Source organism: Furipterus horrens, unplaced genomic scaffold (genome assembly GCF_987537825.1).
Source record: "Furipterus horrens unplaced genomic scaffold, mFurHor1.1.pri manual_scaffold_4, whole genome shotgun sequence".
Lineage (NCBI taxonomy): Eukaryota > Metazoa > Chordata > Mammalia > Chiroptera > Furipteridae > Furipterus > Furipterus horrens.
The window spans coordinates 151,836,562-151,854,553 of record NW_028327174.1 but is presented as its reverse complement, the minus strand read 5'-3'; the positions used below and the strand labels follow the sequence as shown (position 1 = coordinate 151,854,553).

At 36.9% G+C, this 17,992-nt stretch overlaps 1 protein-coding gene across 2 annotated transcripts in view; it reads right to left on the bottom strand.

The window, feature by feature from the left end:
• Positions 1 to 1,688: 1,688 nt before the first annotated feature.
• The window catches only part of RFX3 (regulatory factor X3), a 284,844-nt gene continuing 268,540 nt past the window's right edge, over positions 1,689 to 17,992 (bottom strand). The window contains exons 16-18 of one of the 2 annotated variants that reach the window (XM_090275842.1): positions 7,243 to 7,305; positions 6,286 to 6,328; positions 1,689 to 2,812 (exon numbers count right to left, since the gene is read on the bottom strand). In XM_090275842.1, coding sequence (XP_090131968.1) covers positions 2,574 to 2,812; positions 6,286 to 6,328; positions 7,243 to 7,305 — 345 coding nt within the window. In that variant the 3' untranslated portion in view covers positions 1,689 to 2,573. The remainder of the gene's footprint in view (positions 2,813 to 6,285; positions 6,329 to 7,242; positions 7,306 to 17,992) is intronic. The other variant, XM_090275843.1, reaches the window with a different exon arrangement.

Below are 17,992 nucleotides of genomic sequence, written 5' to 3'. Positions count from 1 at the left end.
CCCGTTATTACCAGATTCCTCTAACAAAACAAATGTATCCAACATTAAAGGAAGCAATGATAATAAATACATTTAAAATTGTTCAATAGACAAGAAGATATCAGTAAATCATTTGGTCCAATACAGAAATAGTATAGTTCTTGGGGTGCTGGACAGGATGAGGAAAGTGAAAAAATTCAGAAAGGAGAGTCAAACAAAGAGTGTTGTTTTCGTTTTTTGATTTAAATTTACCTTTAAACATTTCCTAATGCACAATGAAGTAGATACACAGTCTTTGCAGCTTAAGGTGTCTTGTATGCCTTTGTGTGTGTGCGTGTGTGTTGGTACAAATTCATTGCCTTTTTGGGAGAAAAAAGGGGGGTGATCATTTAAATGATATTTAGATAAAGGTGATGAGCTAGTAAAGACTTTCAAATATATGAGTTGTATAATAAAAAATTTGAATCCATTTAAAAATTACATCTAAAACATTTAAAGTTTACTTAAGAAACCCGTTGACTTTAGTTATTAAAGTTGTCTAAGGCAGTCGCGCAACACCAGTTGAAACAGACTGCACATTACCCGATAAGCCATTTGGTATTTTTAACTTTACAGATTGGCTCACCCTCTTCTTTCTACTCCCACCCTCCACCCCAATGAAACTGGAAAAAGAAACATCTTGAGTTTAATATAGGTCCCATTAATAATCTGTGAATCATTTTGTGCTTTCCCTTTTTTTGGCTTTATGTATTTATTCTTTTTGATTAGCTTTTTGAGAACCATTTAAATGAATAAATTTGCCTGCTTTTTTTGTTGTTGTTAATAATTTGAGTGCTTAAAAGAACCTTGGCTCTTCATGTAAATTAAAATGGGGATGGGTGCATCCACTCTAGGATCTCACTTTCTGACTCCGTAGCTGACTCCTGCCTGCCAGCACGCACGTGTGCGTGTGGACACAGACACCGAGACACAGACAAACATTTAGACTGAAAAGATGCACTTCGATAAGTCCCTACTTCTTTTACCTTTCTTAAATTATAACTAGATAAGAATGGCCTAACATATTATGATTTTATGTAACAAGTTGGGTAATTAAAACTAGCCTGCTATTCCACACCCTTAAGCAATCTGATTTATTATATAATCAAATAATATTCAGCTCTAAGAACAAAAAACAGGTTCATGGTCACTCGAAGAGGGAAACTGATTTTTTGTCTTTTTGTTTTGCTTTGTTTGCCCTACATTCCCTTTGAAGAACATGTAACCTGTCCTTACTTCAAAAATCTGAAAATGACAGGCACAACTTGTCAAGTGGATTGAAGAGGAATTGACATGAACAAAATAAGCCTTACTAAACCTTAGCTTCAGTTCTGTTTTAAGGCACCATGTTATAGCCGAGGTACGATGATCCCTGATGTACATTCTTCAATGGCACTGGTCCGTCCAGCCACCTACCCAAATCCTACAGAACTGGGGGTAAGCAACAGTACGGAGTGCCAGTTACACTGCCTTCAGGTTCTGTTTAAAATTTAAATCCACGTACTTTAGAAACCAGGAAATATTTTTGAAGGAAATAATGATATGCAGGTTGCTACATTCCTTGCATTCTATAAATTTTCTTTTGTAATAGCAGCATATTGAACTACTATTAGAAACAGACCTGGAATAAAAGAAAGTCATCCAAATGGAATGGTTTCCTGTATGTCCAGCTCAGCATAAGTAGCATGTACACTTAAAAAAAAAAGTCAAGTCATTTTTTTCAGCTTCAGTCTCTTAACTATAACAGCCCCACTCAACAGCAGAATGCATCTGTGCAGTGGTCCCAAACACAGACTCAGTAGTCATTAAACAGAGGAATTGGTATGCAAATAACAGTGAAAATTCAATGTTTAACGGAAGCTTGCATCAACATGGTTTAATAATTATGTACACAAATTATGTACATATTAGCATAATCTCTTGCATTTCTGTCATTTACTCTGAACTGATAAATGCACAGCTCAACTTTTTTCAGAGAAAAATAGATGACCTTTCCAACCCTCTAGTGCTATAATAAAAATGCTCTGTATTCTTTCTCTATACTCCAAAATGTTATCAAAATAGTGTCTTGTAGTTCTGTCCAGTGAAAAGCACCTTTCAAAAGCAAATTTGATGCATCTGCTGCCAAATGGGCATGCCTCCAGTGTAAATCAAAGAAATTCATTTCTTTTGATATTTCACAGAAGTGCATCTAATTAAAAAACACGTGAAATACACCAAGACTAACAATCAACAATAAAATATTTTAAACTACAAAAATGTAAATTACTTTTAATTATAAGAAAACAAAAATATTAAATGTTGTAAAAATCCTCCTTGACACCTGAAACTAAGAAAAAAAAACTCATTATTAAGAGGCAAATCATTTGTTTACATTAAAAGAAAAAGAAAAGACCTGGCAAAATACATACACCCATTCCATTTCACAACTCCAAAAAGGTAATGTTCAGCACAGATAGAATTTGACAATAGTCGACCTTCAGGCTTATTAAATTTTCAACTTAAGCCCAATATCAACAGGGTTAATGTTAGCTGGAAAAATACTTTAATATTCTTTAGACTGCAGTGTAGGTATTTCCTGTAGCGCTGCACTGTCTGATAGTCTGAGTACTTGTGACGATGTGTTCGCTGTGAATTGGATTCAGGAGGCTTGGTTGCACGCTGCTGTCAAGAACAGGCTGCAGACAGCCCACCGGAAACGCCTGGTTCAGCTCGGTTTTCTCTCTTTTGGCTTGAGGTTCTGAAGAGTCATCTAGTTCTTCATCCATTTCACTTTCCACTTCACTGCCTTCATCTGCACAAGCAAATAATACCAAGACTATTACCAAAAGACAAGTTGGAAAATGGCAGCCAACATGTGCTTTAGATACACTTTAATAGGTGAAACCTATGATGATATACACCAAGTATAGGCATGGGCTACTATAAAGACTTTTTGGTGCACATGAATGTGGTAGATCACAATATTAAATAGGCCCTCAATTTTTATTACAAAAAATTATAAAGATGGAGGCAGTTATATCAGATTAAAAATGCACAATGAATTTCCATTCCTGGCAACACTGATACTCACTGTTAATAGCTGGTATTCATTTCTGGAAATTAAATGTATTAAATATAGTTACCGAAACCTCCAAATTTTAATCCATTTTATATTAACTAAAACATAATTATAATGGAATACCATTTAATTTTTTCCCAGCAGCACAGTTAAATTCAAAAGTAGAGAGAGAAATGCTCATACAGTTTTACTATTGTGTAAGATTCTCTTCAGAAGAGTGTAGAGAATACCTCTTCATGAGTGATCATTTTTAAACAGTGGTGAATATATATTTTGCCTTAAAAATCTTTTTAGTTCACCCTCAACATGTTTTACTGTTTACAAAAAGAAAAAGATAAACATATAATCACATCCAATACTCATCTATAATTAAAATACTCATATTTCTATACTTATTGCTATATTTTTGACTTACAATGACTTGTAGAAGCAGAATCAAATCTCTATGATATTCTCTTCTATGGCATATCATGTACAAGTAGCTCTTCAGTCAGATAAAGTCGGACTCTTTTTAAGGTTGAGTCTAGTTTTACAATTTGGGGGACACCTACTGCAGAAGAGCCTGCTAAATGTAGCTCTTAATATTAATGGGCCCCTTGACTTTTCTTATTATCAACTGGGGCAAAGATGGTTCTAGAAAACACTGGTTAGGAGTTAACAGGGACTTCCATGTATGGTTGTGTAGTACACAGCTGCCAGGAGCCATATCTCCTGAGAAATGGTAAATGTAATTAAAAAGGTAGAATTTAGATATACTGACTAGAAGTGATGTCTGTAAAACATTAAGTGATAAACACAGAAGAACTCTTAGATGAGACAAAAGACGTCTTGGCCCATCCATTTTATGTGGAAAGCAGACTTGATGAAAATATTAGATTTGTTAGAAAAAGCACATTCAAAGGGTTGGTGGGCTGCAGGAAGGAGGATTCATTGGCAGACATTTGCTTCATCAAGAGGATACAGACAAAATATTTGTATGATACTTTGTTTTGTTAATGTAATTGTTTATATATATTAACAGAAAAAGGAAGGATGCTTGCACAAAATTCTTAATGGTGGTAGTCTCTTAAGAGTTGTGACTATGAAGTTTCACTTTCTATAATTTCTAATTCTCTGTATTACTTGAACTTTTTATACAGAGCTAATATTTGTTTTATTATTAGGAAAAACGTTAAAATTCTCATTGTGTGGAAACAGCCCACAAAAATTCTTGAAGTTTTCACATTTAAGCCATAGACTCTGATTAGGACAGTCTGGCTGTACGTCTCAAGGAGCGTTAGGCCTGGATGTGGGCAGGAGCAGCAGGGACATGCCAAGGGTGCAAGGTGCAGTCACGCTGCTTCTCAGCTCCCTCCCTCCCTGCTTTCCTGTGTCTAGGGAATAGTGCCAAAATAATCATAGTAAACAGAACAAAACAAAATAAAAAACACCACTGAGTGGGAAAAAATCATTTCAAGAAGGTAGGCCAACGAAGAGAATGTGAGGAAAGTCCTTTCTTCTGCCCTGTTGTGGACGGGAATGGTGGCAACAGGGTAAGGGACTGAACAAATGTCAGTGCTGCAGGCCAGTTTTGTTTAGATCCCCGTGGGAGTGACAGGGTTCCTTTGGAGAGGCTACAAAGCAATCTACAAAAGCAAGACCTTTGTCCAGTTCCTAACGGCAAATAATGCAATTCCATAGACATTTTATGCACCTATAAAGACTCAAAGACATTTCCTAGACACCTGCTTGTGATTATGAACACTCGGTGCACAAAAATTAAAATTTGGTGGTACTGGAGTGTACCGAAGACCTTGTTTTGGTTCAGCACTTTACAAAGAGGACTGACTGGCTGCCATTCGGTGGCTGGCCAAGTAGCAACCCTCTTACTGCACCTCTGGGCACCCAGAGACAAAACCCAAAATCTGGGTTATGAGGCTTTTGGGGTCAGTGCGTCATCAGGATTGCCTTATGCTGGACATGGGTTTCAATACCCACCATTCTTGCTCTGAAATTCCAAATTAGTATCATCTCGTGACTGATTTACTTTTCTGAGGGTTATATGGTTAATCCTATTGAGTATATACTTGCAGAAACAATATATTTGGGCTATCATTTGCTACTTTTCCTGCTTTGCTACTAGGTGTGTTACTCCAATAGGAATCAATACATCCACAATTGGTAGAGATGGACAGGAGGTCAACAGGGGAGTGCTGAGGATTCCTATATGACTTTCCCTGGCACATTCACGTTTTCTACCACCAAGGCGGCACAGAAGCTGGACACAGTACCCTAAGACAGGACGCTCCAGAGAGCAGTGCAGATTCCCCAAGCCCTTCCTCTTGCCTCAGGTTCCCACTGGTCCTTGTTGTGTGCTGAAAGGGCTAATTGTGCTGTCTCACCAGTCTGTGCATACTGTCCCTGACTATAGGAGTCAATTCCTTAAAGCCTCGAGGTATCTTTACCTTCACTTTTTTTTGTTTTTGAAAAAAGGACTACATTTTTCTACAGTGTTTATCAGAAATTTCACATTTTTATAAAAACTGGGCTGGTATTTATTACAAGATTTTTTTTTTTTTTTGCTTGTGTTTACTCTATTCCAACCTTATTTTCCTCTAAACCCTATTCCTTTTACTCTTTGTTTTGTCAAGCAAAAGTTTCTTTAGGAATATATACCCTATTGTCGTATTAGAGTGGCAATGCTGGTATTAAAATTTAAGAAGAACAAATAGGGACAACTGTAATAGCGTTTATAAACAAGAAAGTATTTAAAAATTTAAGAACATATGTTATCCTTTTCATCTATACCAGTACTGATCTTGCTTTGACAGTAAACATCATTGCTCTTTTTGAGTTCTTTTTCCACTGAAAAGTGTAAAGTGGTGACAGGTAGGCCGAAGAATTTTTTTTCTTGCCAGGTAGGCCTTGAATAAAAATATTTTGACCAATTTTATCACTTTTCTCTAGGACTCTGGAGATAGTCAGAAATAATTTCTTGTTACTTACGATGAATTCAGGAAAAAAAGTCAAAATAAGCTTGTAATGGCATTTACATTTAATTCTTGCACTTAAGGTACCTCACATAAAGAAAGCATAGAAATGGATTCCAAAGACATATTCATGTAGGATTCCACAAAGCATAAGTGCCATAGACATACACCACATTTAACTGAGAATATCCCAGTTAAATAAAGTCCTTAACAATGGACATTATTTTCAATTCTTACCTTTATCCAGATTTCCAGGAGACACGGCATTTAAATCTCCAAACTGCAAAACAACAGTCATTTGTGCAACAGTTACTCCCAGGCAGAATAAAATAATATTCTCAGTCTGTGGTAAAAAAAACACCACACTATGACTTTTTAAAACTATAAACTACTGACCGTTTTGCTCTCTAACTACACAGGTCATGTAATTTTTCAATCAAACTTGACAAATTTGAACAGTTTAAATTGTGTCACAATTTAGCTGTCTTAGCCTCTTTGCCAAAGAATAACAATTTTCTCTGCTTTCCACGTTCCATTTTACTTTTATTATTTCAACTTAACAGTGAAGAAATAGGGGCCTGGCAGCCTGGATGAACATGGATGTGGTGGAACAAATGAGAATCAGCTCTGATGAAGCAGGGCACATCAGCTCCACTCGCATGCCCAGTCCATGAGTCCATCTGGAGTCTGCACTAGAAAAACATGGTCCAGCCACTTGGTTGAATTCTGTTTTTTCAAACTTTTATTAGTTGAAATGAAAAACATAATAGGAACCCCAAAGCTGAGAGTATTCAATTTTATAAAAACTTTTTTATTTGTAATTTGATGTTCATATTTAATAGGATAATGGGGTTCCACTTAAAAAAGAGCAAACAAAAAAGAGCTTAAAATAATATGGAACAATTAATAACTTTGAGTCTAAACTTTATCTTCTACCTTGGTTCAAGAAGTTGATGATAATTTTAAAATGAGAAAATATATTTTGAGCATCTCAGGGTGAACAAAGATGAATACACTAAATAAAAAATTGAAAAGCAGAGATAACCGGAAAATGGTGAAGTAAAACCTAAACACATCCACTTTTTAGATGGCAAACATTACATTTTTTTTTAAGCTGAAGATCAGAATAAGTCATTATTAGAAATTCAGATTTCTCAACAGACTTAAAAAAGGTGAGACAGAAATTCTACTTACATTTGGAAGTTTGCTTATAAAGAGTTCCATGATAGGAGTATTTTTTTCATCTACAAGGTATGTCTATAAAGTAATAAAACTGATCTTATTTTGCAAACATACACGTTTTTTAAAACCTAAACATGTACTGTTCTTCATAGTAGCTACCTTGGGAGCTTATACATTTATTCCAAGTTCCAAGGTTCTGGAATTCCTCTTTGACAATTTTAAGAGTCAGTTCACGTGTTATTCAAGAAAGCCCATCTTATTGTTCTACATCAATTGTGACTCCAAGTGACACTCCAAATTTTATTCACAGCAGTTGGTCCTCAGATGACTTCTGACTACTCACCAAGATCAAATTCATTTGTTACAATTTAGGGTATTCAAAATAATGTCATTATACTCTTTATTATGTCTTAGCAGTTCAGAGGCAGTTTACAAAGAGGCATTCCACAACATTTTAAGCCATAACAGCATTATTGGAACAAATGTGTGGCCTTCCTAGGTGACTGCTTTGAAGGGGACAAGGGCCTCCCTGATACATAACTCCTAGTATGTTTGGAAGATTGTCCCATTACTTTATAGGTACATCTGTTAGGGAAACAAATATAAAATCATAAACACTGAACTGTCATTTCAAAGTTGGCCCTTATCACATGGGTCAAAATAAAAAATCCAGAGTTTAAATTGCATAAAATTTCTTGAATTAAAGAATATAATACGAACAACAAAAAAATCAAAGAGACTATTTTTGGTATTATTTAAATATTGTAGAACTATAAACAGAGAATTTCTAAAGTTAAGAGATCATTTATAAGTTATTTCTAATTCATACACAATAAGATTTTGTCTTTTAAATAAATACTTAACAATTAAGATCCAACTCTGGAAACAAGTTGGCAGTGATGATTCTATACCTACCTCCATACTTATAAAAAGTGAATATCCCACTAATAATCTGAGACTAAATTTTTATTGCCATTGATGAACAATAATGTCACACAAGGTAAAAAACCATACTCTGGACATATCTGAAAAACTTCTTTAAAAGAAACACTGCTTTTAGTTGCTGCTTAACTAAAATATGGCAACTTCAAAACAAAGATTTTCCTTAGGAAGTTTCTGGTTAATCTAAATGGATATATCTGATTATTCAGGATGCTAAAAATAAAAGCCTACACTATTGAAATCTCAGCGACTGTTATTACCATTAACAAAAATATATTTGCATATTAAATTCTGTGTGATTGTGGCTATACACTGTGCTGGACACTATTAAAAATCTTAGGGACACTGTCAATGCCTGTAGGTATCTCTAGGATAAATGTCAAAATTTCACCTGAACAGCAAATAGAGAGAATAGACTTAAGGGGTAAGATTTGGATATCCTATATAGCTAAAGATAAAGGTTTTTATATGTATTTTACATGTGAGAAAAGAATATAGATGTAATTAAGAAAAACAAAACACTTTAATCCTCTAGGTAGCCTGAGTAAGATTAAGAGAATCGGCTCATTCACTCATTATTCACTAAATATTTATTGAGAACTTACTATGTGCTAGGCACTGTGCCAGCCAGTTCCAGTCAGCTCAATCTGAAAATATTCCCTCTTTCTGGAGGTGGGTATCAGAAGTTGCTTATATTGTAAAGGATAGGTAGTTTTACCAAAAATGAGGCAACCTGGAAACCTCCAAGAAGGTTTTGGAAGTATAGGGTTATTAGAAAGGGAAATCAGTCTCGGGGGTTTTAGAGCGAGCAGGAAGGAAAACCAGAAAGGTGGCAGGGAGGACTGTGAGCGGGCCTGAGCAAGGCGGCATCACAGACAGGGACCAGAGGACATGCACCTAGATTAGGCTAGCACAAGCCAGACATGGAAGAGGAGGAAAAGATAAATGCTTTGGATGAAGAAATGGAGGTTTCTAAGAAAGTACAGAGATTACTATCAAGTTACAGCTCCAGAACTAGGAAAAACTGGTGTTGCTTTCTAACTTCCCCACTGCATAGGGGATTGGAGGGGGACTACTCACTGAGGTGACATCTTACAGCGCATAAAGAGTACAATCATGGTTCAGTATATGATAGGCTTGCTCTCAGATGTTAGGACCTCAAGTATCACTTTCTCAGTATTACTTCCTCAGAGAGGCTTTTCTAAACAGCCCTCGCTATGGCATTTCCTATAACTCTCAATCATTTCCTTCAAAGCACCTACCACAATACCCAACACGTTCTTTGCTTCCTCATCTAATACCTGTCTTCCCAACCCTGACACCAGTGCCTTGAGGGCAGGGACAGACCCCGTTTGTCCTCTTCATAAATGTATCCCAGAATCTGATAAACATTACCTGATAAATATTAAAGGCTGAATAAATACCAAGTGAACAAATTTTCATCTTCATTGCAGCCTCACAAAAAGCCTTATATATTTGGCAAGGTAGAGAGCTTAGGTTTAATCTTACAGCTATTGAAAACAATGAACTGATTTGTTGAACATTATATAGGGAATATAGTGGTGCTAGGTTTGAGACCAGATACTCTGATCCTCAGTTTAGCATCTAGAGAGGGGAGGGTGGGATGGGGAGAGGAGGAGGGGGAAAGGGGAGAAAAATAGAGAGGAAGGGGGAGAGAAAGAGAGAGAGTGTACATTCCATACATGGAGGAAGGAGTATAAATTAAAGGATTTAAAATGTGCTCTGGGGTTAGAAAGCATATGACCTTTGATGTATGTAGAAATCAAAATTCTGTCAGCTAGACAGAAAAATAGGTAATGTTATAAAAGCAGAAATAGGATGGAACACAGAGAAAGCATATTTATTGTTTTCAGGAAAAAAAGACCTCTTATCCTAGAAACCATATCCTTCAGATCCTGAGAAGGGGCGTCATAACAATGAGCACCCTTCTGGACAACAGCAGATTAAAAAAGTGATGGTCAAGTCAGCCAGTGTGAGAAATTCACGACAAGACTAGCAATGGCCATGAAATGTATAAGGGCACCTGGTCAGCATGGCCAATGCAACTACAGACAAGATCCTTGAGAGACACCCTGACAGTGACGCTGACGTTGTGGCCAAGCAGCTGAGGAGCTTCATTACAGGACCGTGAGGCCTAATACCTATCTGTAAGCAGAGGCACCATGAGAGGAGTCGGGCTCAGAAGGAGCAGATGCAGCCCACAAACGCACTGAAGAGACCACTTCACAGTGGACCCAGCAGCAGGAACCTTGCATGGCAAGGGAGGCAAGGCTTGGACTATAATAGTGGGAAAGTGAAGCCATGCAGAGGCATTTGGGGAGCCTTGACAACAAACAGGAGAGGATTCACAGGAGGCCCATAGCAGAGACTAGGTATAGAAGTGGGGAGTAGAAGTGAAAGAGGTCAGGGACTGGGGTGAAGACCTTTTTTTTTTTTTTTTTTAAATTTTTTTTATTTTGTTTTTTTAATTACAGTTGTCCCCTTTTCCCCCAATTTCTCTCCCCCACCCAACCCACCCCCTCTCCCGCAATCATATCCCTCCCCGTTGTCCATGTCCATGAGTCTTTCATACAGGCTCTTTAATTAAACCCTTCCCTTACTTATCCCCCTTCTCTCCCTCTCCCCTCCCCCCTATTGACTGCTATTCTGCTCTTTGTTCTATTCTGGGGTGAAGACCTTACTCACGAGGACACTTTCTCTGTTGGAAGAGTTTATTTACCCTGGGGCTAAGGGATTAGTGATAATCATAATCATCTCAGGAACCCAGGTAAACATTCCCTGTAGGAACTGTGTTTTATTAGAAAACTTGTAAATATATCCATATTTATAGATTTACAGGTACAGATACAACCTTCGGAACAGGGGTTGGCAAACTTTCTTTTCAGTAAAGGGGCAGAAAGTAAATATTTCAGTCTTTATGGTCCTGGGACAATTATTCAACTACCACTATAGTGCAAAAATAGCCATAGACAAATAGGTAAATGAATGTGTGGGACTACATTCCAACAAAATTTTATTTACAAAAACAGGTGATGGGCTGACCCCTCGCTAGAAGAGCTTTTAAACCCTAGAAGATCTGCTCCAGTTCAAAAACAGTGAAGGGAATGGACGATTTTGTCTTTAAGGAAGGAGTGAAGGCTTTGGTGACAGGAAGGGTACGGAACCAGAGGCGTTAGGAGCTAGCGGGACTCAGGTACATAGGCAACAACTGATGAAGGTCACAAGGAAAGAAGCATGGGTCAACTTTTAAAGATGGGAAGCCATTTGGAAGACTAATTTTTCTTTTTTTCTATGATGGCTTGCATGTATAGACAGTAACAGGTCACAGTTGGTGTGTAATTGTGTGAATCAGGGGGTGAACAGTGAAGAAGTCTGGGATGAGAGAAGAGAGACCAGGAAAAAGGCCACATGTGTTGTAGTCACTCAGGTGAGGCAAGCCTACCTAGTGGGAGGTACATTCCAATTCGGATGGTAGGTGAATGTGAGGAGGCAGCCCAACAGCATAAATTCTCCATTGGTAAAAGCAAATGGGGAGCAGTTACAGATGAGGAAGGTTTTCAGAGTGGAGTTATCAAGGGAGAAATGATGGTGAAATGTATGTGGAGAAAAGAAGGAGGAAAAAATAATATACTTGAGGAAGAGTCTACGATCCACAAGTAATACATGACTTCATTCAGAGCAGTATTGCTTTCTTACTTAACAGTTTCCTATTGCTGCTCTAACAAATTACCACAAATTTAGTGGCTAAAAATAATACAAACATATTATTTTCAAATTCTGAAAATTAGAATCCTAAAATGGGTCACATTGAGCTAAAATCAAGGTGTTGGCAGGGTTGCGTTCCTTTTTGAAGAGTCTAAGGGAAAATTTCTTTCCTCCTTTTCAAGCTTGTGGAGGCTGCCCACCATCCTTGGTGTGGTCCCCTTCCATCTTCAGAGTCAGCAATGTCAGGTCGAGTCTTTCTCCTGCTACATCACCTTGACACTGACTCTTCTGTCTCCCTCTTGCACTATTAAAGACCCTTGTGATCACATTAAGCCCATCCAGATAATCTAGGATAATCTCTTTATTTCAAGGTCCATTAGTTAGTAACCTTAATTCCATCTGTAACCCATCAGAGTCACAGGTCCTAGGGATTCCTATGTAAACATCTTTGGAGGCCCATTGTACTGCCTTCCACACATATCTATTTTTAAAAAACATTTACCAAGATATGGAAGCAACCCAAGCACCCATCAAGAGACAAGTAGATAAAAAAGCTGTGGTACACATATACAATGGAATATAACTTGGCCATAAAAAGGAAGAAATCTTACCGTTTGTGACAGCATAGATGGACCTAGAGAGTATCATGCTAAGTGAAATACTCAGAGATAGACAAATACCATATCGTTTTACTTCTATGTGAAATCTAAAGAACAATATAAATGAATAAAACAGAAACAGACTCACAGATACAGAGAACAGATTGTTGGTTGCCAGAGGAGACAGAGGTCATGGGACTGGGTAAAAAAGGTGAAGGGATTGAGAAGTTCAGATTAGTAATTACAAAACTGTCATGAGGATGTAAAATACAGCATAGGAAATATAGTCAATCATATAGTAATAACTGTGTTTGATGGATGCCAGGTGGGTACTAGAAATAGAAGGGGGAATGCTTTGTGAAGTTGATAACTGTCTAACTATTATGCTGTACACCTGAAACAAATACAAAATAATAGTGAATATAACTTGTAATTGAAGAAAAATTTAAAAAAGAAAATCACATTCTGAAAGAAAAAAGTTGAAAGGTTAAAAAAAGGAAAATAATGAACATCTGCCTAAGTAAAACCATTTGTCATTTTTTTTTTTTCTATTATTAAAGGAAACATACCCTCCGGATTAAGCTGTTTAGGACGTAGTACTTTTTTCCTCAATTTTGGTTGTGTTGTGTTTTTCACTGGGGTCAGAATGGAGTACTACATAGGCATAAACTCATGTTTTATGATATATTTGTCACTAAGGGCATTTGTACTTTATTTTTCATTTACAGACTTAGAATTTTAAGTACAATTTTCTTCCAGTCTGAAATTTTTTTACAGCATGCATTTCAAGGTCTAGGTTTGCTAAAACCAACCATACATCCAGAAAGTTTACCAGGACCACAAAGCTAAAAGTTGTTAATGATACATAGAGAACTGATTCTAGATAAAGAAGTAAAAAACAAAATCGAGGAAACCAAAAGCTGTTGTGTAGTGGAGCCAAAAATTCTCTAAGCGTCACATCCTAACAGAGGCCTGTGGATTAACTCCAATGTTAAAATTATACACTACGGAACAGGATACATCCCAGTCTTTGGATAGTTTTATGAGGTTCAACCCATGCCAACAAATTGCACCACAAGCAGACCCTAAGGCCTCAGATAACCCACTTGTGTTTGCACTACTCAGTGGTTCTGTGAGTATCCATGCTCCCAGAGGCCAGCCAGCAGCCAGATGCCAGTGTGCTGGGAGGTGATTAGGTCAAGGAAATGACCAGAGGCAGCAAACTTCACAATGTGACCTTAGGCATTCCTGTAACCTGGGCACCAAGATCAAAAGCTGACAGGCCAAACAGTTGAAAGCTTCCACTGGAAAAGACTAGTTTGGAAGCCTTAGCTACTCTTTAGGAGCAGGCGTTACCAAGATTCAGAATAAGTCATGATACTAGAGACCAGTTCTGCCAGCAGTGGTACCTTTAAATATATGTACAGAGGGAAAAATATATGTACATTTTTTCCAGTTTTTGCCAATGAATCACTTGCTCTAGAAAAGAAGATCTTTAAGCTGTCATTTGCACTAATAACAGAATACTATAAAATTGCTGAAGTGGTTCTATCTCATGGTTGGACTAAGATGTCTCTTTGGGACTTACTTTTACCTTAATTTAACTTGCACAAATTTTATTTATGTTTTAACATGCATAAATTTTATTTATATATTATATAATTAATATTATAATTATATACTGGTGGGCAAAATAGATTTATAGTTGTATGGAAAAGAATAACAATAATTAATAAATAATACAAGAATAAACTGTTTCACAGACTCACAACTGTAAACCTACTTTTGCCCACCCTGTATATAATCCTATCTCCCCATTTCACAACTTATAAGATCTATCATTCATTCCTACTAGTTAAGATTTATTACAAGTTAGAACTAATTATGTTTATGCTTCTTTCCTAATGTTGTCATTTTCTTCCCTAATTCACTTGTTTTCCTATTGCATTTTGTTGGCCGTGTTCTACAAAGCACTGGATTAGTTTGCCTCTGATTACCACTTTGGCTAAATCCCAAACAATGCTGTCGGATTCTCTGTAACTCCATGAATCATTTGACTCAACATTCAAAAATCGTCTACAGGCTATTTTCGCCCTTGCAATACAATATTATTAAAGCTTCCCCATGCCTTTATGTTACTGTTTTATTCATTTCCTTCAAGTTCTAAACTTATCTTTGTAGTGTAAAAAATGATGGTTTAGTTGTACACATTAATATTTGGACTGTCAGGGCAGAATCAATATTTAAAAATCTAATCTGGAGTCGAAGGCAATCAAATATAGTCCCTCCTGAGTAATACACACAGCTTCAGATATTTATATAACTATAGAAAATAAAGGGAAAGGAAAATAAGATAACAAAATCAGAGACCTACTATTTGCCTGTCTGCCTATCCATCCCATCTACCTACATACACCTACTTACCTACCTACTTACTTAATTTAATCTTCATGATAGCTGTGTAAAGCAATGGTCCTTAGGCTTATTTTGTTGATGAGAAAATTAAGACTCAAATGAGGATATATATAACCTGCCCAGGTTGCAAAGGTATTAAATAGGAAATATAAATTTAAATCTGGGTGTGGATCACAGATAGGAGGAACACATAGGATGTACAGCCAGCCTGCCCTGAATTTGAATCATAGCTCTACCAACAGGTTATCCTCTGAGCCTTAGTTCTCTTGATACATGAAATACATAGGGTCTATGGTCTTCAAAACTTAATGGTCAAATACTATTTTTAAAGTCTTAGAATCCCATTCAACTGCAAGCCATAAGGAGTTCTGCCTGAGAATGAAAATGTTTATTAGGCTCTGTCTTAAGATTAATGGCATTATAAACTCAATCTAGGGCTGGCGTTGAAGACAGTTTACATGTATTGACCAAGAAATTTATGATATGAATGGTGTGTGTGTGTGTGTGTGTGTGTGTGTGTGTGTGTGTGTGTGTGTGTGCCTGTTTGACAGAATGGAGATAATCACATGGCCAGAAACATCTGATAAGCTCAGGTGACTACCAACATGTAAACCCTGGCCTAACCAACTGCTGCTTTATCTGCTCTTCTGAGAAGTCAGTGAAGCTATCCCTATAGCAGCAGATTGCTCACATGTAGATTTGAAACTTTCTGACCCAATTCTACTATCTGAACATTACCTTGAATTTTGTAATGTTCTGAGTTTTACAAACCTTATATATCTGAGCATTCTCCTATAATTTCAGTTCTATTAACCAAATGACAAAAAGATTAGGTAGCCGCAACTATTTTGGGCGTTTTTTATGGTGGAGAGAAACAACTTGAATTTTCAATCGTAAGGGATTTCAGAGCATTATTATTTTCTTTACGTCTTCCAAATAGAACCAAATTAACCAAAGTATTTTACAGGGGGTTTTGGTACAGTGTTTCACAACTAGAAAAAATAGTTACAACTTTAAAGTGATTTTCAATTTTATAAAATTTTCAATGAATGTTAATAATTCATGTGGTAAAATCTTCTGTTTCTTGCTTATTTTTTTCCTGCAAGTGTACTTTTCTATGTATTTCCAAATAGTTTTATTGAACACTGCTAAAAATGCCGTGGTTTCTACCAGTTTGCTTCACACGGAGACAAATTCTGCCCTACAACCGCTGCTGGTCCTGCCCTTCAAGCTAGCCAGCTCTCCTGCCAACATGTGCTATTGGCTGCTTTGTACAGAGGTAGCATATTTTCATCGTGATTCTAACTGTTGAGACTTTTTGTTTTTTGGTACCTCTCTGTCTGCTGAGAACATAGCAATGAATGTAGTTTTATATGGTTTCAAATCTCTTAAGAGCACCCATGAGTGAGTATACAGGTAGTGATGGAGAGTAAAAATACAGACCATAGTTGTTTTTGAGGAGAAAAGTCACTAAGAAAAACAGAACACTTACCACCACCATCAGGTCAAACCAAGTTCTCTGTCTGAAGCTCCATACTACATAGATCCCTGGTCTGGCTTTCCTGTGGCTGTGCCCTCCCCATAGTGCAAGGAATCAACAGGGTCAAGTGGAGGTACCCTGCTGGAGCCTGTGTTACCCTCCCAACCCCTAGACCATAATCCCCAGAGTTCCCTGCCCAAGGACCCTGAGTCCCTTACTATGCCTGTGTATGCCTCTTCTCCAAATCCACCCTTCAGAAGAAAGAAGGAATAGCCAAAGAGGGGCAGCTCTTTGCAAAGGGTGGACAAAATCTGCACATTGAACTGAGGTGTCCACAGCATGAGCATAAAACTATTCATAGGGTAAGCTGGGAAATCCTACATTAAGAGAAGATAAGTGGCCCAGGGGCAGGCTTTGTCTGTATCACCATTTTGGGGCATGGATCTAAGAGGGGCCTGAGAATTTTAAATTGAAACCCAGCCTTCCAAGTTGTTCTCAATATGTATTTATCAGTCTAAGTGGCTAGAATAGATTTGACTTATCGTTTGATTCATAACTTTCAAAATATTTAGATATAAGGTACCCTAGGCCCTGCAAATGTCAGGGTTAGGCCTGACAGTATATTCCTTATGGAAATAAAACTGGGTTGAAAATAAAGAACATTGGTGCTCCTAACTTTAGACAGCCCCCCCTTGAAGCCACTTTCAACAGCAGATCATGGCATTAGTTTATTACATCACATGAGTACTCCTTAATTTTGATTATACCACCTTTATTTTTTTGCAAATTATTAACTGGAGACAATGGAGGCTGGGGTATGAAAACATATTCTCTTTGTAACAAGAAAACCTTTACAACTAGCACATTCTGAATGCCTACTAACAAAAAGTGGAAAGGGGAAGGTAGTAAGAACTATCAAGATGCATCCTATAAAGCAGAGGAAAGAAACCCGGAACAAAATAATGAAAACTTACATGCTATGCATCTGGTTTGTGTTTGACTGTTGAGTGTGTGTGTTTTGGGGGGAGGTGTATTGTAAAGGTAAAAATTAGTCCCTATTCTAAAACTGTCCCCAAACATTTTATATGATGAAAAATTAAAATGTGGATTGAGCCCGCTCGACTATTTGGAGTGAGTCCTACTTCCTACAGTTAGCTCTGTCATTTGATAGTTCTGACTTTTGAACTATTTTCCTTATGGGTGTAACGGGGACACTAACACATTTCTTGCAAGGTTATGGTGAATATTAAATGAGAATGTAAAACGCCTAGTACAGTGATTTTCACAGGTCAATCCTCAACTAAAAATATTAAAATACAATAAGCTTTATTATAAATAATAAATGTAACTTTTGACAAGTAGGCATTACATTTTCTCAGCTACTACTATTCCAAAATGGTTTTTTCTGCAAATGATTTTAACTTGTGATTTAGTTCTTTCTTTCCAAAATATTGTATTACAAGTCTACTGTTCCAGAGGTACATTATCTGTGTATTTTCTAGTTGTATTAGAATAATGTTCACTGAAATTAAATTTCACTAGTTTGGTTTTACTTTAAGCATCCATGCTTATTTAGCATGATTTTACTTATATCAAGTTG